The sequence below is a fragment of the Rhineura floridana genome, chromosome 1 (genome assembly GCF_030035675.1).
Source record: "Rhineura floridana isolate rRhiFlo1 chromosome 1, rRhiFlo1.hap2, whole genome shotgun sequence".
NCBI classification, from domain to species: domain Eukaryota; kingdom Metazoa; phylum Chordata; class Lepidosauria; order Squamata; family Rhineuridae; genus Rhineura; species Rhineura floridana.
The window spans coordinates 139,097,829-139,120,835 of record NC_084480.1 but is presented as its reverse complement, the minus strand read 5'-3'; the positions used below and the strand labels follow the sequence as shown (position 1 = coordinate 139,120,835).

Here is a 23,007-nt window from a genome sequence, read left to right as displayed (position 1 = left end):
TCTTACTCTTACTCATTTCTCAGACCTCTTCTGAAGTGAAGGATCAAATCTGTAAAGAAGTTTGGAGCAGCCATGTTAAAAGGGCATTCCAGGCAAGGGGTTGCCAACCCTGCTTGGATATGGATATCATTGTAGGGGATCCCTAAGTCAAGCTTTACCAACAGCACAATCCAAGCTATATCTACTCAGAAGTAAGTCCTAATGAGTTCTATGGGGCTTAGTCCCTTAGTAAGTGTGTTTAGAATTGCAGCTTTCAGGGGCATCCATCTTTATTCCTGAGATCTCCATCTAATATCTCCACAACACTAGGCTCCTTTCTTCCTACAGTGACTTTCTGGTGACTAGGCTGGCCTGAGGGCACTTAAACCATTCTTGCCAGATGCAAGTAAACTAGATTAAACGTTCCTTACCCAGGTTCTTTTAGCTAAGATTTCTGTCTTAATTTCCAATCAGAGAAATGTTTTTGTTTGAATTGTATGCTCCAAGCAACTGTGGTTTATGCTTAATGTATCATACTTAATGACATAACTTGGGCCCACCCCATGACATCATTAGGGCCTGCTCCTGAAATCTCAAGATTTGGGATGCTTCTGACCTGGCAATCCTAACTGACATGCAATTATATAAAACACTGATGGTAAAAGTTACTTTACCCAAGAAAAGAACACTATTTGTTCTTTATTTAAGAGGGCAATTCCTTTTCTTCATGTATTGAAACTGTTACAGATCATGTAATACTGCCAATTCCTAAACCAAGGGTTAAGCAATCATGAACAGCCACTCCCTTTTCCTTCCCAGTGGAGCAAAAATTCCTCCTGGTGAGCCTAACCAATGATTAGCTGTTATGGTGGAAGTGATATGAACTACACTTAGTGCTAATCAAGACATGCTATGCTTAAACCAGGATCGGAGACCATAATTTCAAAGAGGAGCCCTAGTTAACTCTAATCTCTAACCTGGTTAATGTTACTGTTAACGTAACACCTTACTGCAGTTACACTCAAAAGGGGAATTGCATTTGAAAATAGAGTGGAAGTATGCATAGGCCCTATGATTCAGCGTATTTTGATCCGGACTTGGTAAAGAAATGCACCCACGGTAGGGTTGCCAGGCTCAGGGCTTTAGACTGATCCTATATCTTTAGGAGAAGAGAAAGTCAGCCAAGTGCAGGTGTTCTTAAGAGCAACACTGTAATGGGACAAACCACAAGGTGGAATTCTCCCTTCCCCCTGCACAACTTTTAAAGATACAGAAGAAGTTGTGCAGGGGGAAGGGAGAATTCCACCTTGTGGCTTGTCCCATTACAGTCTTGCAAGAACACCTGCACTTGGGTGACTTTCTCTTCTCCTAAAGATACAGGATCAGTCTCAGGCCCTGAGCCTGGCAACCCTAACCCATGCAAAGAAGACAGAGACCACAAGCAACTGTAATCTCATCATTGTTTGAAAGTATAGATGGTACACAGACTGTTGAGTGCTGATAAGAGCAGAAACTTTTAGTTATATCTTGCAAAACTGTAACTACAATATACCATCAGAGTCATAAACATACTAAGATAGCAAAGTGAAGGGTGATTTAATTTACTGGCACTATGTCAGAAAACTCTTCATAATCTTGTTTATTTCCATTGCTTCTTGAAGAAGAACAAAGTACCACAAAGCAGTTACATTTTAATTACAACAGAGGCTTTTATTCTGATAAGCTCTGGGTTTTTTTAAAAAAAGCATTGAATTCTAAGGTCACAAAAGAATATGTCAGTGCAGATGTGTTATCTCACTAGGCTTCTGAATAGATAGTTAATAAGAGAAACACTGTAAAGACCTCACTGAACATTTATCATGTGGTAAAGCTGGAGCCTTGCCACATGGTATGGTTCAGACTTACCCCCAGTGCCTGACAGAATACAGTAAATAATTGTAACTGACCAGTCAAAATAAAACAAAATCTTAATTGCATCAGATTGGAGGCAAGTCCTGTTAATTTCCGTACAAGTGTTAAGTAATTCTGAATAATTTACTCTCATCTTTTATATCCTTCCAGAGTAACTACATTATACTCCTTTCATAATGTTAGATAAAATACATTTAGGCTGCAATCCTATACCCACTTACCAGGGAATATGTCCTATTAAACTTAATGAGACTTACTTTTGAGTATTTTATAGGCTTGTACTGTCAGACCGGCAATGGTTAACTACAATTTCTACTCTTCATGTAAAATCCACAATGAGTATGTAAGACTTTTAATATTTGACTATACAAGTTGCCCTTTTCTATAGCTGCCTTGAATACTTGGCTGTTAATCTGCATTCTTGAATTCACCAAGGCCATTTTTATAAAAATGACTTAAATTGGCTTTTGTATTGCTTGCATCTATGTGATGGGGAGAGGGGAAATGAAAAGCAACAAAAATGCATGTGTTATTCTCCATAGTACAGTCTACTAGGACCAGAGGGGTCAATTTAAACTGATCAATAAAGAAATAGTAAAAAATGAATTTGTAACATTTAACTGATTGCAAGCCACAGTATACCCCCATAGTTTTTGGAATCTCTTTACCCTGAACAGTTTGGCTATGTAGTAACCACAGGATAATTTTTAATGAAAAGAAATTGCAAGAGAGCTCTAGCATCCAAGGATGTCTATACGAGTAGACTTATAGAAAGAAAATGAGTTTTAATAAGTATGCTGAGATTCATATCATCTAACCAACATGTGTATAAGTCAGATGCCAACATTTTGTCCCATTCTTTTTATTATTTATTTATTTATTAAATTTACATATATGTATTTATCGCATTTATATACCACCCTAGCCAAAGCTCTCTGGGCGGTTTACAACAATTAAAAACATTGAAAACAAGTATACAAATCTAAATAATTAAAACCCATAAAAACTGAAAAGCAAGTTAAGAACACATGTTATTCAAATGCTGTTAAAGTGCCTGGGAGAAGAGGAAAGTCTTGACCTGGCGCCAAAAAGATAACAGGGTTGGTGCCAGGCGCACCTTGTCAAGAACATCATTCCTGTGTTTGCACACATATGCAGTGTGTTTTTGTTTTCCTTTTTGTATGTCGCTTTGAGTCCTATTTTTTGGAAAAAAGCGACTAACAAATGTTATTAATAAATAAAATAAATAATAAATTCCATAATTTGGGGGCCACCACTGAGAAGGCCCTCTCCCTTGTTGCCATTCTCTGAGATTCCCTCAGAGTAGGCACCCTAAGGAGGACTTTTGATGTTTTGTTTAAATTATCTTTTCTTTTCTTTTTCAGGATATACAGAAAAATGAACAGTTAATCAACAAACATGGAGTACATTGTATATACAAATGATGTTAACAATCCAAGCTTGTATCCAAACTTTAATAAAAACAAAATGTCTTTATTCTCTGTGCCCTCCTATAAGTTTCTCTGTGTTAGTGTGAAAGATAGACCCTCTCCATAGCGAGACCTGGGACAACGGGGGAGAGAAAACTGGTAGAGTTTTGCTAATAAAATCTATGAACGGGTACCACACTTTTTGTCAAATTTGTCTGTTTTTGTTATGCCGCGAACTTTTCTAACATGTCGCATTAGTTTTTCAGAAAGTGCTATTTCCCACACTCTGCCCATCCATCATTCGGTTGAAAGGTTGTCTGCTAATTTCCATTGAAGTGAGATTTCCATGCAGGCTGCCACTAGCAACAGGATGACCAGGTCTTTGTGCACAATGGGTATGTTCAAATGTCCTGTATAGGACACCACAGCCACGTCTGGAGCTAGCAATTGCCCTGTAATATCCGAGATTTTTGCAAAAACCACATCCCAGAACTTCATTACTGGTTTGCAGGTCCACCACATGTGGCAAAAAGGGCCCACAACTTCACACCCTCTCCAACATAGAGGGGATAGAGATTTATTTATATGGTATAATTTTAAAGGCATCCAGTGCCATTGGAAAAGTATTTTGAGAGCTGTTTCTTGGATTGTAGCTGAGGCTTAGACCATGGTTGATTCCACTGCTGCTCATCCATGCCTACAGCTAGCTCTTCCTCCCATTTCATCTTAAGACCTAAAGTGTTACCCATTGTGGCTGCTATAAGAACTTTATATATTGAAGCTGCTACACCTTTTGTCTCTGCAGCTGAGCTTGTACACATTTTCTCAAATGCTGTAAGTGTGCATTTTGTGTCAGCTCTTTCCCCTAATTTGTATGCTAATGAACGAATCTGGGCTATATGCATCCAGTTATAGGATGTCTGTCCCAGTTTTCTGTGCAGTGAGTCCTCTGATACGGGTTGGCCTTTTACAAGTAGATCCTGAATCTTATATAAGCGTTTCTCCTCCCATCCTTTGTACTGAGCATATTTGTCTTTATCCCTGAATTCAGGAAGGTCTAGGAAGAGGGTGAGAGGAGAAAGGCTGGGTGCTAATGTTTCCCCCCCCCCAGTTTCCATACCAAAAAGGTTGCCTGTAGGAAAGGGTTAGGAATCTGTTTTAAGTTGTGGCCATGATAGAGACAGAAAGGGCCATGCTCGAATTGAGGGTACTGATGTCGCCGCCTCCATGGTTACCCACGCTGTATCTTCAGAGTTCCTAATGATATGCAAAAGTTGTTTGAGTTGGAAAGCATCTTAATATAGTTTTAGATTAGGTACCCCCAGGCCTCCCATGTTTCTGTATCTGTATCTGGTTATTGCACTTGTTCTGTTGTATTAGTCCTTCGCAATAATTTTTTCTAGTACTTTCTGCCATTTGCCAAACCACTGTTTAGGTACTGAAATCGGGAGTACCTGGAAAAAACCCAATAATTTAGGTAAAATGACCATTTTGATGGCGGCTATCCTGCCCATCCAGGACAGTTTCAGATGCTGCCAACCCATCAGTTCTTTGACTATTGTCTTTGTAACTTTGTTGAAGTTGCACCACCTAAGTTGATTACAATCTTTAGAGATCAATACTCCCAGATAGTGGAAACCGCCATGGCTTAATCGAAAGCCTGAGGTTGTGCTTAACCGATTTTGTTCAGCCAGTGACATATGAAAGCATAACATTACTGATTTTGAGTAATTTATCTCTAAGCCTGCAACATTGCGATACTCTTCTAGAGCCTCTTTTGTAAAGGGGATTGCCCTGTCCGGATTCTTAAGCATCAATAACACATCAGCAGCAAATAAGTTAATAGTATGATCCTTACCGCCAACATGGATGCTCTCTATCCCTGGGTTGAGACTTACCCCTTGCGCTAAGGCTTCTATAGTGAGGACAAATAATAATGGGGACAGAGGGCAGCATTATTTAGTTCCCCTTCCCAATTCTATACGGGGAAATTCTAGACCATTGGTACATATTATAGCTGATGATTTTGAATATAGTTGGTCAATCAGATATGAAAACGCTTTTCCAAAGTTCATCTTACGCAACAACTTTTTTAGGAACCCCCATTCCACCCTATCAAAGGCTTTAAATGCATCAAGAGATACCAAAGCTGCTGAAAGTTTGTTAGTATTGATAACATGTATAATATTCAGGACCCTGTGTAATGAATCTGCAATATTACGTCTTGGCATAAACCCAGATTGATCTGGGGATATAACTTGTCTGATAAATACATTCAGTCACTTAGCCATTATTGAAGTCAACAATTTGGCGTCTTGACTTATAAGCACTATGGGGCGATAGGAGCTCAGTAACTGAGGATCTCTGTCAGGCTTTAGTAGTACTATTATTTTTGAGTTACGCCAAGTGTCAGGTGTTGTCCCCCCCGACAGAATGCTATTAAATAGTTGAGTCAGCCAGGGAGCAAAATCTGCTTTGAATGCCTTATAGAAGGTGCTAGTGAATCCATCATTGCCTGGAGCTTTGTCATTTTTCAAATTCTTGATAGCATCGCTGACTTCTTCAGTCATTACTGGTTGGTTCAAATAAGACATCTGATCTGGAGAGAGATTTTTCAATTCTATTTGTGACAGATACTCCTCTATTTTGTGGTCATCTGGTTTGTCTGACGTGTATAGGTTCGACTAGTATGTTGCAAATTCCTCATTAATTTTCCTGTAGTCTAGAAGCAAAGATCCATTTTCATTTTTAATTCCTGGGATGAGATTTCAAGATTGTTGCTTTTTGAGGGCATGAGCTAGTAGTTTAAAACCTTTGTCACCAAATTCATAATATTGTCTTTTTGTATAAGCCATTGCCACATGTGCTTTTTCTATTTCCAGGGATTGAAGTTCTCTTTGTTTAGTATTCAGTGTTTGGCCTATTTTCCTATCTCCAAACCTTTTCAACTCTTTGTCCAGTTTGTCTATATCACCAGTATACTTTTGACATGTTTTTGACGTTCTCTCTTGAAGAAGCTGGCTTCCTTGATGCAATGCCCCCTTACGACTGCCTTCATGGCGTCCCAAATCACGTGCAACCCAACCTCCGGAGTATTGTTTTTTTGGAAGTAATGATCAATGGTTTCCTTCACGTTGGATCTGAAGTTTTCATTAGCAAGTAAAGTGGAGCTGAATTTCCATGAGATAGTCTGCCTCAAAGTTGACTTTTTGTACAGTGTAAGTGATATTGGAATGTGGTCCGATACGTTTTTTACTCCTATTTCAGCCTCAGTTACCCGCTCCCATGCCTCTTTATTGATGAAAATGTGATCCAGTCTTGAATGTGAATGAAACCTGTGGGAGTAAAAAGTGTAGTCTCTTTCCGATGGATGAAGCAATCTCCAAGCGTCCAGCAGGTTGTGGGATTAAATAGGTCTAATATGTTGTTGCGGTCCCCTCGTTTACTGTTGCTGCGATCCAGCCTGCTATTGAGGCAGCTATTAATGTCTCTCCCAATAAAGATTGGGCCGTGGGCAAAGTTCTCTATAGTTTATAGAGTTGTTCTTAGATAGGTCAGTTGTCCTTTATTGGGAACATATATGGAACAGAAAGTTAGTTGCTCCCCTACAATCATACCATTTACTATTACATGGTGACCATTTGGGTCCGATAAACTATCACTCACCACTAGGGGGCACTTTTTAGCCACCAGGATGGCCACCCCCCTAGCTTTTGAAGTTCCTGCGGCACAAACTTGCTCGCCTATCAAGCCCCCTTTCAGAAGTTTGTCCTGAAATCTTTTAGCCTGGTGAGTCTCTTGGAGGCAAATTATATCTGGAAGTTCACGTTTGAGTGCTCATTTGACAGGGGATCCCAAGCCACTGACATTGAGAGAGAGTATCTTTAGCGTACTAATCCTCATGTTCATAATACTGAGAGGGGAGAGTAAGAGTGTTCAAACGCGGTTTAGCATTTTTGATACCAGAGATGATGCCTTGTCTGTATTCCAAACCTTATAAACCCACACGAGGAAAAAACTAAACAGAACAGAAACATCAAACAAACCATCGAGGGCAGTCCGCAGTTAGTTGACCACCATGAGACAGCGCCGAGAATTGCCTCAACCTGCTCGGGGGGGAGGTGTTAGCGGGGACTATAATTGCATATAGGTCCTCTCCCTTCAGACTGAGATGTGGCCATGATAGCCTATATAATTTACTCAATTAACCCTGCATGCTTGTACGTAGATCAGGATCGGGTGCAAGTATGGATAGGTGCACTCAACCATCACGGCTTGCCAGAGTAGGATCGCTGCTTCTGCTGCTCTCCCCTTCTGACTGTGCTATAGTGTCTTTTTGTTTTTTGCTGTTCTTGCTTCTTTTACTCCTTTGATGTTCCCATGGTTTGTTCCCTTCATCCGAGTCAGACTCATTCGTCCTGCTGTTTATTTTGGCCAGGTGAGATATGGAGATCGTAGAGTAATTTCTCTGCTTGCTTTCCTGTGCTTGCTGTAAAGAATTTCCCTTCGTAGATCACCACTAGCTTAAAGGGAAATCCCCAACGATATCTAATTCCCACCTCTTGTAGTGCTGCTGTATATGGTCTAAAGGGGTTCAGCTTGCAAGGCTTTGTATGTTTTTAAAGACATTGCATTAGCCTGTGCTCCTGTGTCAATCTTAAAGGTCACATACTTGTGATCATTTATGAGAAGATCCACACACCATTCATCTTCCAGAGCTGTAGAATTCAATGTGGCAATGAAGAAATCATGAGCATTTTTAGCTGTATCTGCTGAGAACGTTTGTCTGCCTTGAAGTTTTCTATCTCTAGTTTTACACATTTTAGCAAAATGATTAAGTTTGCCACATCTTCTGCATTCCTTCCCATATGCAGGACAAGCATTTATGTCATGATGACTGATACCACACTTGTAGCAGGCCTTTGCTGCTTTTACAGGCCTCTGCGGCATTTCCTTTTCTTGGGGGCTGGTAGTAGTGCCAAAGCTCCATTTGCTCTGAGGCTGGCTTACTTTTAGCTTTTCAAAGGTACTTTTGCCCTGTAAGGCATCCATTTGTTTTTCTGTTGCCTCAAAATCTTTCATCTGTTTTGCAGCCACTTCTTCTGCCCTGCATATATTCACTGCACACTCAAGGGTTAAATCACTCTCTCTCAGTAACTTGGCTCTCAATCTGTCTGTCTAAATGCCACACACTATGCGATCCTTAATAAGAGAATCACACAGCTCCCCAAATTCACAGGTTTGAGCCAAAAGCTTCAAATCAGTCACATATTGGTCTATCCTTTCTCCTTCACTCTGTATTCTAGTGAAGAACCTGTGCCTTTCATAAGTAACATTTCTTCTGGGCACACAATAAGCTTCAAATTTATTCATCAAAACTTGAATTTTATATTTATCTGCATCATCATCAAACTGGAAAGTATTAAATACCTCTCTTGCTTTTTCACCTGCCACATGCAGAAATAACGCTGACTGGAGTCTCTCATCTTTCTTATCTGCTCCACTTGCAATGCAGTACAATTCAAACCCTTGCTTCCATCTTCTCCAGTTCTCTGCTGCATTTCCTTCAAACACCAACTTTCCTAGAGGCTTCAACTGGTCCATTTTTCACTGCCTTATGTTTTTAGGTAGTCTTCTGACACCATGTAATATTTGCAAGATTTGGAATGAACCACAAATACAGGTTAGAAGGAACAAACTTTACTTCACAGTGTGTTGCAGCATAACCAAGAGCTCTACTTTCGTTTTCCTACTCTCATTACAATGGGAACTGTAATTCAGCAACATGTGTAGGGCCACAGGTTCCCCACATCTGTTCTACTCCAGTGGAATTCAGATTTTCTACCTTCAGGAAATTCTTTAAATATGCTTGTCTGCTGAGGAACCCCTGAGTATCTGCTACATTTTGGCCTTACCAACTATAAGCCCATATCAACTATATGCCCTAGGCCTATGGGATGCCAACTTTTTTGGGCTTGTGAGTACATTTGGAAATGTGAAAAACTTGTTGTGGGCACTACCACAAAATAAATGGGCTATTGTTAGTTATAAATGGCTGCTGTGGGGGCCTGTTTAATAATTTGCCTAAATACAAGGCAAAGCTAGGATCTAAGCCCTTGAACTCAAAACATTTTTTAAAAGTTTTGATAATCTGGTGCACAGTGGAACAGATAGCTTGGTTGGCACCCTGGCAGCCCTCTGGAGGCACCCTGGCTCCCATGGGCACCACTGATGACCCATTTCCAACTCTAGATAACAGGGAAAGATTGGAAGGCATAAGCTTTCATGGAATGTTATTGCAGTGAAGAACGCAAGAGTTTCTCAGAACACAGTTGGAAAAACAATGTTCTGTACCAGGGGTTTTCACACTTTCTACCTTCAGGGTCCTCTTGAGAAAGCTAAAATTACTGAGGTCCACCAGTCACAAAATGGTGGTGCATTGGCAAAGTCAATAACAGAATGGCAGCAAATGTTGGCAGATGGCAATTTCCAAAATACGATCAGATATTGGTAGAATCTGATGTTAGTAATTGCCTGCTGATTATGCCAATCTCTGCCTACATCTGCTGCCATTGTGTTATTGGCTCCAAATGAGGTGAAAGAATAATACAAGAAGGTAAACAGTACACATTTATCAAATGATCTTTATACATACAGTAAATTAGACCATATATATACATTTAAAATTAAGTAGAAATGTGATTGAAATAGGGATTAATCTGTGAACCCAAACTTGGTACAGAAAATAGCAAGATTACAGAAAGATTGGAAAAAACAGATACAAAGATCAATCAGGCTCCACTGAAATGAAGAGATGTGAAACACAAACCTTGATGATGTGAGGTGACAAACCTAAGGTTTTGCAGTGCACCTGTTGGAGGAAGGAAAGGGGGTACCATTGCTGGATTTGGTTTTGAAGACATCTTTCGCTGCAACAGTTTTCAACTGTTACCTTGCTCTGCCCCGCTATGCAAATTACCATGATAAATAATGTGCCTTATATTTTGATTTTCTCGAGTGAACCTGACCAGAGCTGGTTGGTTATGTGTGCTGAACTGACTACTGAACTTTTACTAGCATGAATTGGAACCAAACCAGAACAGCTGAACCTGAACCAAAAAAATTAATGGTTTTGTATTGTGCGTTTACACATGGGAACTAAAATGCAAGGGACAGCAGTAAGTGAGTCATCCTAAGCGTATGAAATGCACAGATGAATTCAAGACTCATACTAACTCAGATAAGATGCTTGATCTATTAATATGTTAATTCCTGTTGGGTATTATATCTCCGAAGAGCTTTGTGTCATTATGCCCACAGAATGTTCCCACTGTTCTCACAGCTCCAAGGAGCATCCCTTCCTAAGCAGGAGGACATCCAGAAAAACTACCTAACTAAAACTGTTTGTTCTTAAGCAAGCAAGAATAAGGAAGGACCACCACACCTCTCATCAGACAAGAAGAAACTACATTCACGCTGTGAATAAACTGGCAATTCAAAACAGGCTCTGTTTCCCCTCTCTCTCAACCCAAATTGCTTTCCTTCTCCATCAACAATTCAAATGTTTGTTCATGCCTTTTCTGACTGTGTGTTCACTCTTTCAATTTTTACAAAAAAGTCAACAGGGGCCTAGAGAGTTCCAATAACCATTCTGAGTTATCCTTCCCCAGGAGTTGGCTAAATAATATTGAAAACAGTTAAACGAACATTAGTAATATTGTACATGTTTGGACAAAAAGCAATTTCACTGTACTTCGTTTACTTGGTGTCTTTATTGCCTTGATAAAGATGCACACTCTTAAGAGCCTCACAACAATTATCCATGCAATAAACAACCTAAATATATTGGGGGTAGGGAGGTTTTTCTGGCCGGTAGGCCTGATCATTATCTCTTTGAACCCTAGCAGACCAAATGCGATGTCATAGTGGTATCAGGTGATGCTGTTCTTTGATTGTTGGGACTTTAAAGCTCAATGTGGGAAGGTCAGAAAGCCCTTCGCAAGCAGCTTCATGCAGCTCCTTTAAAACCCTGAAAATCAGAGATTTAAAGGAGCAATGAGGGGTGTTTGAAAACTCTTTGTAAGCAGCTTCACAGTACTCCTTAACACCTAGAGGTGTGAAGGAGAAGTGTGAAGCTGCTTCAAAGAGCAGCGCTGGGAAGGAGAAACAGTTTCCATTCAATGGAAACCTCTTCCCCCTCCTTGAGCAAGCCCATGTTGCCACTGCCCATAAGCTGATGAGCAGGTGAGAGCATGCCTTGCTTCAGCAAAGAAACTATTGTGAGCCCACTTTAAGTTCCTGATTGTTCTTTTGAAGCCCCACCCTTACCTGTATGACATCAGGTGTAGGGCAGGTGGATGTGTCTTCCCGAAAATGGCCTGGCAGGCTAAGTTTGGCCCACAGACTGGAGGTTCCCCACCCTTCATCTATATACACTATACAGATTTTAAAGGATAATTAAATATAACAATGTTGCTATACAGACAAAACAACATACTTTTTGCATATGTATAATTGAAATAGATATTCTCGTTAAAGACACCTTTTAAGAAGATCATTTTAAAATTAATCTAGAATGTCTAATGTAGGAATAAGAAAATATGGTCTGGAAGAACCTCAAGAGACACCCAGTTCAGCCTACATTTAAGTGGAGGATATACTCAAGCACCTCCAGGAGATGTTCACCTAGACTACATTTATTGGGCTGCTTCTCACATATTAACAATATCCAAATGCAAGTGCACTAGCCCTTTGTGATAACACTAAAGAAGCAGTGAAGCTAATTCAACCATCCTGTCACACTCAAAATCTAGGTGACAAGAGTATTTCACCACCAAACACATACTTATAGTTGGAATGGAAATTTGGTTCAGGTTAGAGCACATTTTCTGGTTGTTCAGCATGCAGTACAGGAGTGTGGTTTTGTGTGTATGGTGTTGCATTGAAGGGTAGATCCCCCCCATAATGTTTAGGGTACAGCATGGATTCTAGTCAGTTTTAGCTTTTATTACTATATAGCACCATCTGTGAACATGGTGCTTTATAAATTAAGACAGGTCTCTACTTAAAAAAAGACAAATAAATTAATAGGCAGAGAGGGAGCAGAGGTGGTACTACAATGGCGGACCCTAGCTCTGTAGTAACACATCTGGTTTGCGTGCAAGGTTCCAGGTTCAATCTCCTACATCTTCAGGTAGGGTTGGGAAACTGGGGGATGTTCCCAGTCTGTAACCCTGGAGAGCCACTACCAGTCAGTGTAGATACTGAACTAGATGACCCAATGGTCTGACTTGGTATAATGCATATGTAATAAGTAGGTATACTTGATATGCAATGAGTCGAGATAGCTGATTCAAGGAACAGATTTTGGGCACCATTAAAGATAGCAGGGTGGGAGACATGCAAAACAATTAGGGTTACTAACCAATTAACTGACCTCTGAAGCTGCTTTAACAGCAATTAGCAGGTGATAAGTTCCAAACCATGTTTTTATTTATTTATTTATTTATTTATTTTAGTAGGCTTATATCCCGCCCGACTAGCAATAGCTCTCTGGGCGGTGAACAGCAGAAAAATACAATACAATGTAAACCTTCTCCTTAGAACAGGAGTGGTGTATCTCTAGCCCTCTAGATCTTGTTCGGACTCCCAACTTTCATCAGTCCCAACCAACATGACCAAGGGTCTCGTATAATTGAAGTTGCAGTCAAACAATACCCAGAGGCACCTTTATAGTACAGGAGCAGACCATTTGTGGGTTTTCCCCCCTGGTCAGAAGGCAACCATAAACACAATCAACAGCCTTGTAAAACCTTAAAGATTAACACGTTTTGTCCTGGTATACATTTTCGTGGTCTAGAGCCGGCCACTTCTGATACAATATTTCCAAAGTTTATTAAAACAAATTCTGTAAAGTGTTTCTGTACTGCATGTACTGCCAAAAGAATGAGAGAATAAACTACCCCCGTTCATTTCAGTGCATCCTCCTCGCCTAACAAGAAATATTTTACTGCTGGGGCAAACTAATGCTGTCTGGGAGGATACGTGCGATAGGACGAAAGCGGCCCCTCTGTTACTTTCCTGGCCTGGTCACCCGAAAGAGAAGGTCGGATTCAGAATAAAGGGCACGTCCCGCAGTGAGGGCTGAGGAAAAGCTGTCCCAGCCAAAGTGGACAGGAGATGAAAGAATTTCCATTTACATGAGTGGGATTTCTCGGGGGCGGGAAAAGTGTGTAACGACGGGAGGGGAGTCGGCCCCCGCTCGAGAAAAGCGCCAAGGGGGCGCGGCAGCGGCGGATCGGCTAACGAGCGCTCGCCCGCTCGCCACAGTACCTCAGTTCCGGATGGCCGCAAGGAAGGCCTCACACAGCACCAGAAGTGGTGGCGGCGGCGGCGACGACGACAGTAGCAGCAACTTCCACTAGCCAACCCCAGCTCTGCTCCGCCCCGCTCGCCTCCGGCGTGACTGAGTGAGGCGGTCCTCTCGGCCGGCGGGCGCTTGCGCGGTGTTTGCCGGTGCCAACGGAGCGGGCGGATCCCTACGGGCCCGGTGACGTGTCTGCGCTACAGCCGCCCGGCCCGGCTCGGCTTTGCCGGCCTGGGTTGGGGAAGAAGAAAGAGGCGACGGCGAGGAGGAAAAGAGGTGTAAGCGCCTCTCAAAGACTCCGGCTCCAAGGCCCGGGCAGCAGGAGCAGCCGCAGCCCTTCCGCCACCTCTAGGAAAGTCCCGCCTGGCCTGCACCATGTTCAATGTGGAGAGTCTGGAGCGGGCCGAGCTCGGGGAGAGCTTGCTCACCTGGGTGAGTGACCGAGGTGGAAAGTGATAGCCGCTGCCGTCCAGGAGCTTTTCCTGCTTGGGCCTGTGCTTCCCTTCCCCTAGTGCTGCTTGGGGGGCTTCCTTCTCTTTACCTCAGATTTCCACTACCATTTCGGCCCTGTCATGCTAGTGTCAGTCTTGTGTTTTTTAGGCTGCTCCCCACGCTCTGCCTTACTCCCCCGGTGATGGGTCCAGTTCCTCTGTTGTATGTGTGTGCCTAATTCTGTGCATGTGTATTCACATGCAAGCTCCACTGAATTCAGTAGGACTCCTTCCTAACTAACTCTGCATATAATTGTATTATATGCATGTATCTGAAAACGTGCGTTAAATAGGTATACTTCTCAAAGAATTGGCTGTGTATGGCTCCCTGTGAAGGCCTAAATATTTTAGTGAGCGATAGGCTCTATCTCCTTTCTGTCCCATGGGCTGTATCTAACAAATTTTTACTCAGAGTAGACCCACTGAAATTAATGGGCCTGTTAGTCATGTCCATTGATTTTGATGAGTTTGCACTAACTAATATTGGATACAACCCATCTTTCTAATCTTTGGTGGCATTAATGTCATCAACAGGCAGCCTTGCTCATTTTGCAATCTCGCCCTTTATAGCTTCGCTTGTGAATGCCCCTTCTGTTTTTCTTTAAATCTCATCAGTCTCTTTCACTCTCCAGTATTTTGTACAAACTTGTGCAAAACTTTCTAGTTGTCATCATCAGCACAGTGGTTTGCACCTAAGTAGATTCTGCTACTTTGGTTTCACAAGACTCTTGGTTGATTTTCCTGCAACAGACTACCATAGCTATCTATCTGGGGAAAATAAAGCACTTACCTAGTCATGGTTTCCAAATGTTGTTGAGCTGCCCCTCCAACCACTCTGACTTCTGTGCCACTTACGAATTGGGGGAAAGAAATCTACCACCACACCCTGTTGTGGTCTGCTCTGCATATCTAAAATCAACAAGCCTTCCTCAATTCATTTTAAGAAGACTTTGCATGGATATATTTGGGCATAATTTCCACAGGGCTAGTTCTAAGGGGTATGAATACAGAGGTGCATTATTGAAGATATTTGGGGTATGTCCCATGTATATATGCTGCTCAGTCCATTGTAGAGCACTACGCAGGGAGAAAATAAGACCAACATGCATAGTATCTCTTAAAGTTGTTGTGGCCAATTTAGTCTGTATACTTTTCAGCCAGAAATAACAACAACAAATGTGAGCATGCAGAAAGCTGAGGTCCACACCTGATTTCCTGTGTTGCTGTATGTGAATCTCTGTTGAAAAACCTGGAATGCAATGCTTCTGGAAATAATATTCCCATTATGTGCAAGAGATAAAGTATTCTGGGAACATGTATCCAATGAAGTGCTAAGCAATGATCCTGTCAGTGCAAAGATTTCTGCTTGGGAAACGGGACTTTCCCCTGCACCCTCCCAAACTTGCTCTGGAGGGTTGAGTGGAGCCCTAGAACAGATTTAGGGACATGTGGGAGAGGAGAAGGGGAAGTCTCATTGCATAAATAGAAATCCTTACACTGACGGGATGACTTAGTTGAATACCATGTAAGATCTTTTACTCTTTTGTAAGTACAGTGTTCTGATTATTACTTCAATAATAACACATTTGGACTTAGTTTAATTCTTTTGATCACAGTTGGGCTATTTAAAATTCAGTTGGGTAAGATACTGTCTATAAAGCTGTGCATTGCCATTGATGAAATAGAGCAGTCTTAACCAGGCAGATATGCTGGTGTATCTCCTGTTTAAGTTAAGCTGCATCCTAATTGCTCCAGAGTGTGGGGTTGTGGGAAGCAGTGTAAGCCTTCATTTTCTCTCCTTCCACTGACTCCTATGGCCTGAAGTTTTATACCTGCATTTTTGGTGGAGTAAGTTGCACTGAACTCTGTGAGCAGGACCAATGGATGAAGGAAGTTAGGATGCAGCATAATTTTGTTTTTCCCTTTCCCTCCTCCCCCCGACACACCCCTCTTTTGCCATTTACACCAGTATAGCTTCCCTTGGCATAATTTATGTCAGCAGGACTTTCCAACAGGCAGTGTAAGTAGGTACGCCAGAAAGGAATCAAGGCCGGCTCATCTGTGATGTGAGGACATATCTCAAATCTAAACCTCTCCCAGCTGGCATATCTGGGTAGGTCAGAATTGCATCACTAGTCGAGAACATGTGATCTCTTGTTCCTTGAAGTTTACTACCTTCTAGAACTATATTACCTCAGGATTGTCTACAAAAAGTGCATGGACTTTAGGGGCTATAATATCCAAATAATTCATACTTGAAATATACCTATTGAAATCAATGGACTTATCTGCTCTGAGTATGACTTCATTCAGAAGTGCACAGTTCAATATTCAAGTCTGATTAACTTCAAATAGGTGTAGGTGTGCCTGATTTTCTCCAATTTTGCTCTTAGTTACACCTCAGTAGTTTATTCCATGTTGTAGTCACACATATGGGTAACTACCTTGTAACTGTATGAGCTTTAGTTTGCAATTGGCTGGTTTATTTAGGGTATATTAATCAGTTAGATTGTTTTGGAGTTCCTCTGTTGATTGAAATCCTATTAGGTAAAACGGGCTAAAAATGGCTTTCTTGTATTCTGAACCCACAGATACATAGTGGAAGAAAGAGCAACTTGGGTATATGCAGCTACAGCTGTAGTTTTTTTAGTGATGTATTTTCTAACCATTATTGTATTGTATTGATTTTAAATTTATTGATTTTCACTTTTATTTGGCCATTGTACATCAGCAGAGAAGGGCAGGATATAAATGTTTCTAGGTATAATTAATTAAATAAACCTATGTATGTTCAGAAAGGTCATTCTGTTGTGCTATCTCACTGCTTTCATTTTTAACAATTACGTATTGAATGTGTTATGTTAGTTAGCTCTATGGTTGGTGAAAGGTCCGCATATTATCTCCTGTGTTGTACTTGCTACCCACACTGTGTGTCCATTTCTGTGCTTGTAACACCATGTGTCTGTTGAAGGTGGCTGTTTCTAACTCAGACTCTGTTCTTCTGCATTAATGGAACATCCTGGGATGTCTGTCTGTGCTTTTCAGTTACCATAGTGTGATACTGCTTATTATACTACAAGAGTGTCCTCCTGTAATCTAGTCACCAGGCTCCATCAGAAAATGGAAACTCCAGCTACTTCAAGATGCTGCTGCTTGCTTGTTGACAGGTTTGAGGAAGCATGCTCATGTTTGTTTGTTTGTTTATATCCCGCCCTTCCTCCCTGCAGGAGCCCAGGGCAGCAAACAAAAGCACTAAAAACTTTAAAACATCATAAAAACAAACTTTAAAGCACATTAAAACAAAACATCTTCAAAAATGTTTCTTAAAAAAGTGTTCAGAACATCTTCTAAGATTAAAAACATTTTTAAAAAGGTTTGAGAACATATTAAAAAGCACTCATGTTGTGCTGTATTGAAATATCTGTTGGTGCCAATTGTTTCTAACATGTTTCTCCGAAACCCTGGAGAGCTACTGCCAGTTAGTGTAGACAGCACTGAGTTAGTTGGGCCAATGGCCAGAATCGGTATAAGACAGCTTCCTATATTCCTATCTCCACATAGCATTTTATTTCTTGCCATTGGTAACCAATTGATATATGATGTATTATGCTGCATCTGGAAGAAAGTTGAAGTTTTAGTGAGTCTCTAGGAAAATAACTTTCTGCAGGGTCAGCCGCTAGGAATACCTTTGCATTCTGAACAGTGCATAGATGGAAGCTTTCAGTTAATTTTGGAGATTGACTGCCTCCATCCCTAAGCTTCATCACGATCAGGTTATGTTGGATCCAAGTTGTTTAGGATTTTATAGATCACCTTCAGCACTTTGGAAGGAAGCAGAGGGCCAGCAAGACACTAGAGAGCTGGTGTGATGTGCTCTTCAAGACACATAGCAGTATGCATATAGGCTTGTAAATAGACTGAGACTTGATATGCTAGTAGTTGATCCTACAAATTACTCTCTTACTTTCATAGGTTTTGACATGACCTCAGTGGTTCTCCTAATACTGTCTTGTCTTCAGTATCAGAAACATCTATGGTTTGGAGGCATATTTAGTTATGCTCAGAGTAGACTCATTGAAATCAGTGGGACTTAGGTAACTTATTTATTAAATCTATATACTGCCTTTCTGCCACAGCACTCAAGGAAGTTTACCATTTTGAAATGCTGTAATAAATGATATAAAATGTAGAGCAACAGATTCCTCTCAGGCCAACTGATCATCTTTTCAGGAGCTAATAACACACACACCCTACCCTGGTACCTTCTCTTCTGTCTTCCCTCAAGGCACACAGGCTTTAAGTAGCCACACGGAAGGTGGAGGGAGGGTCTATCCCAAACTTAACTTAAAGTTAACTAGCATGAATAAGTCTGGATCCAACCCTATGTAGAGACAGCTGTGGGTTGCTTTTATTGTATAGAACACCAGAATTTGGAAATGATAGGCGCTTGCAGGACTTCTTTTTGTGTTGTAATGCAGTTCTCATGGAAACCAATCTCTGAAGCATTTACAAAATGGCGGTGTGAGCTAATTGGTGTAATCTGTGTGGGAAAAAACTTAAGTTATGGTTAGTATGGGACTGGTAACCGAGAACAGTAATCAAGGAATGCTTTTGAAACAATACTGTTATTGGGTTCAGTGTTGGAGTACTGCATGTCTGTGAACTATAGCACTATTGACTGTACCATTACCTTCGGAAAAAGTTTCTCAAACATAATTGTAGTCCTACTATAATTATTAATGTAAGGTTTTATTTTTTTAAAAAATGTTGACCTACGTAATTAAAATACGTAGCTGCATTGTACTGTTTGATTTTTTAAGTGATTGGGGGACAAGGCATATTAGCATACAAAATTTTGTAAGCTATAAGAAACAGAAGGATTTTTCTTCTGACTATTTGCTTGGTAGCAATGAAATTCACAAGAGAGTCTGAGTAACATATATCTGTTACACAGGGCTGCCAATAGGATTTCCTGGACCCAGTACACTGCATGTAGTTTGGGCCCCCTATGCCATCCGCCTCCTCGCAGTCTGTTGGCAAGAACTGCTACTTATGTACATATATTACCAATATGAACAGTTATTTTGAATCCACAATCTTGATTTAAAATGTATTTAACAGATTTTTAAATCTGCTTTTCAGAGTTCCTGCCTCACAAGGCATTTTACAACATATATAAATAGTTCAAAAACCATAATCACATAATTGTTAAATAACATTTGAACATTAAAATAACATTAAAAAATAGGAGCAGCTAAAAAAACGTAATGCAGCTTAACCAATTCTCAGCCTAACCTACCTCACAGGGTTGTTGCAAAGTAAAAGGTGGGGAAGACCCAGGAAGAAAAGCAAGGTACAAATGTATCATGTCATATTCACAAATCATTCAGCAAAGGGGACTGCTCACCAGCCCCCCCTCCTTGCCATCCCCAGGCAGCCTCACTCCCCTCACCAACTCCTACACCTTCAGGCAACCCTACTCCCCTCACCAACATGTTGGCTCTGCCTGTTCCTCTGCCACTGCTGCCCTGGACAAACAGTGCCACTGCACAGTGCAGCTAGGCCACTGACTGACTTCCTGCCTATCTGTCCAGGCTACCACTTTGCCTGCCCCACACTGCTGCCTATCTTAGACAAGTGCTGCCACTGCGCTGCGCACCAGCTGGGCAGTTGCCCCCCTGGCCAGACAGCGACTGCCACCTTGCCTGTTTGCCAAAGCAGGGGTAGGCAGTGCGAGAGCTGTGCAGGTAGGGGGAAGCTTTCACGCTACAGTTCATAGTGCCACCTGTGTGTGGGACTGCATACTGCAGCATGATATATCTTTATCTAGATATACTATTTTGGCAAGTAATTAAAAAACCCTGCATGTATGTTTTTATTATTGTCACTGAAATTGTTTACTGTACATGCCTACCAGGATCCAGCTGTGAACTTTTGTTCTAAATCTTGTGCTGGATAGGCACACAGAGAAAAAAGTGGGTGGGCAGACACACGTGCTGTTGCTGACAGCTATAAGCTTACTCAACTCATGTGTAGAGGCACACCATTAAGCAATATGCAGAGACAAGCAGGAAAAGACAGCTTTTCAGGACTTACAAGGAGTTCTAGCGATTGCCTGGAGTTCAACAAATCCCTCCTCAATCACAACTCTAACGTCTCTTATTGGTTAAAAACCTGAAAGGGCTGGAATTGGAGCAGCTGCTTAGCTCATTTAATAGAAGTTGCTGGGAGGGGAGCTGACATTTTGGTCTATTTCTTTTGATCCAGAGCACTTAGAAACCTACTTCAATTAAAAAAAATGAAAGCTGAGAATCTGGTGGCCCTGGGCCCAGTAGCACCTGACTTTTTTAATCCATCGGCCAGCAGCCCTGCTGTTACACATAAGCTTGAGTCATTCTTTCTCTTCCATAGCCTCAAATTTTTAAGCACTGCTTAGAGATGACTTACTAAGTTTTTTTTCTTTTTTCACTGACATGCCTATGTTGGACTTATGGGCTGGGATCCGCAGAAGAAATGTCATGAATGCACAGTAGAACATTCATCTGAATATCATATGTACGCACTCAGTGCATCATTGTGTGCACTCAATCACAGTGTTTCTGGAATAAGACAAAATGTATTTGAAAGTTGACTTTTAGAGTGGCTTGCTGGTTAGGGGTGGGGAGAACCCCCTTTATACATTAAAAACAAAAAAGCCCCAGTTCACACACAACGATCTTGATCTAACAAATCATGGGTTATTGGACTGAGCACAATCCATGTGTCAGTTCAATGCCTTTTCTTCTGTATCTTAATTCAGTATTTCCAAAGTTTTGATAGTTTCTTGTGATGTCTGAACCAGAAAACAGGTACAGTAGGGCCCCGCTTATATGGCGGGTTAGGGACTAGGCCCCCGCCGTAAAGCGAAAATCACCGTAAAGCGGAACCCATTGACTATAATGGGTCGCGTCGTGCAAAAATGCCGCAAAATCGGCTTTAAAATGGGGAATTTCCCCTAATTGAAAGCCACCGCATCAGCGGAACACTGGAAAACGGAACCGTAAAGCAGGGCCCTACTGTAAGTGATCCCTGTGGCACAGTATATTCAAACCACGATGTGATATCCTAGTTTGTAGGGATCAGTTAAACTAGCATTCCCAAATTTGGCACCCTCTGGATTGTTAGAGATTACAACTCCTGTTAGCCCCAAGAAGCGTGGTCAGTGGTCATCAGATGGTGGGAATTATAGTCCAGGCATCCAGAAGGTACCCGATTGGAAAAAGCTGAGTTAACCCATAGTTTCCTGGTTCTGATGTCACAGAAAACTGATTTAACAAAGCCTGTAAGTATTGAAATAAGGTGCACAGGAGAAGGGAGTGGGACCATGTAGGTACAAAACGTGCTCCTGGTAACATAAATCATGGGTCATTGGACTCAGATAGTGAAATCTGAACTGGGCCAGACAGTACACACACTGGGTCCAGGAATCCCTCTTGTGCATCTGCCCACATTGAGTTGAGGTGGCAAATATATTAATATGTCAAATTGCACAGTATATTTTAAAATGGATACTGAACCCTATCAGCCTTGCTTTCAGGGCAATAATAATAATAAAAGACTAATAGAGTAAAATTGATCAGCTGCATATGAGCAGTCTGCTTTTCTGTTGTTAAAAACTTTGAGCGGCTTAGATATTAAACATGAACAGCTGAAAGGAAATTTCCAGAGTTGCATTTTTATCCAAAGCTTATATATTATTATTTGGTGGTGGGGTGTTCCTCATTTTTTATTACTTAGGTGAGAATATGAGTTAAGCTTTTACTTGAGCTCCTGGTGAAATTTTTCACGTCCACCCAAATACTCTGTTTGTGAACATGCTAAGAACTGGTTAGGGCGGATTAAATGATCAGTAGGTCAACAGGCTTTTTTAGTTGAAACTGTTTCCATATAAAACAGATTTAGCAGTTGGGTGAACATGGGCAGGCTGAAATGTGTTCACATTCTTTTTCCAGGGTGTTAACTTCCTGTTTTAAGATGAGGAACTGGTTGAATATTTCCACTCTCCAGGGGTAGGAAATAAGTTTGAACATTTTGTATTTGTTCTACTTTAAAAAGATTGAAGATGTGCAATTGCTAAACATGCATTAACGCCCCATCCTACATAAGGACTTCAGTTTCTAAATACAGGTTGAGAGGGGTTGTTTTCTGGGCAGGTTTCAAAGCAGCTGTTTTGTTTACAGCATAACACAGACCAACATGCCTTGGGTATTATGACTTCTCAGATGTAAGAGTCCCTAATATCCACTCCCTATGAAGCAGGAAGTAGACATCCCTTAGCTATTCCAGGTGCTTCCCATTAATTTGCAGTCTGATGAGACCAGGACTGGAACTTTGCAAAAACAAACAGTAAAAGCTGCTGCCAAAATATCCCCCACCATAACTGCTAGTAAAACCCGGATTGGGTTGAAGGACGTGAGGGCTCTCGGGCAAAGTGCTTACCTTGGCAGCGCTGAGCACTGTAAAGTGGCTTCCAGCCAGGGCTGTGGAGTCGGAGACGTGGAGTCGGAGTCGGAAGCAATTTTGGATGGAGTTGGAGTCGGTAGAAATGTACCGACTCCGGCTTCAAAATAAAGTTTGATTGACAAATTTTTTAAAATATAAATTCAAAATGTCAAAGAAGCTTCCTATGAAGTCAGCTGTATTTGAGCATTTCACCATAATTCAAGATGGAAAACATTTTGTGTCAGTGTGTGACACAGGACCCAGATGAAGACAAATGCTGTGATGCCAAGATCAGCACATATTCAGGCAGCGATAAAAATGCTCCTATGAGAGCTTCCAATTTAAAAAG

At 41.3% G+C, this 23,007-nt stretch overlaps 2 protein-coding genes across 9 annotated transcripts in view; one reads left to right on the top strand and one right to left on the bottom strand.

Moving 5' to 3' along the window:
• Positions 1–14,207, bottom strand: part of RNF170 (ring finger protein 170) — a 45,675-nt gene extending 31,468 nt beyond the window's left edge. For 2 of the 6 annotated variants that reach the window (XM_061633825.1, XM_061633874.1), the window contains exon 1: positions 13,653–14,081. The gene's annotated coding sequence lies outside the window, so the exon portion shown is untranslated. Of the gene's footprint in view, positions 1–10,149; positions 10,192–13,652; positions 14,082–14,114 lie in introns of those variants that run through there. The other 4 variants (XM_061633835.1, XM_061633844.1, XM_061633853.1 and 1 more) reach the window with 4 other exon arrangements.
• The window catches only part of HOOK3 (hook microtubule tethering protein 3), a 132,544-nt gene continuing 122,949 nt past the window's right edge, over positions 13,413–23,007 (top strand). For 2 of the 3 annotated variants that reach the window (XM_061633801.1, XM_061633811.1), the window contains exon 1: positions 13,413–14,118. In XM_061633801.1, coding sequence (XP_061489785.1) covers positions 14,062–14,118 — 57 coding nt within the window. In that variant the 5' untranslated portion in view covers positions 13,413–14,061. The remainder of the gene's footprint in view (positions 14,119–23,007) is intronic. The other variant, XM_061633790.1, reaches the window with a different exon arrangement.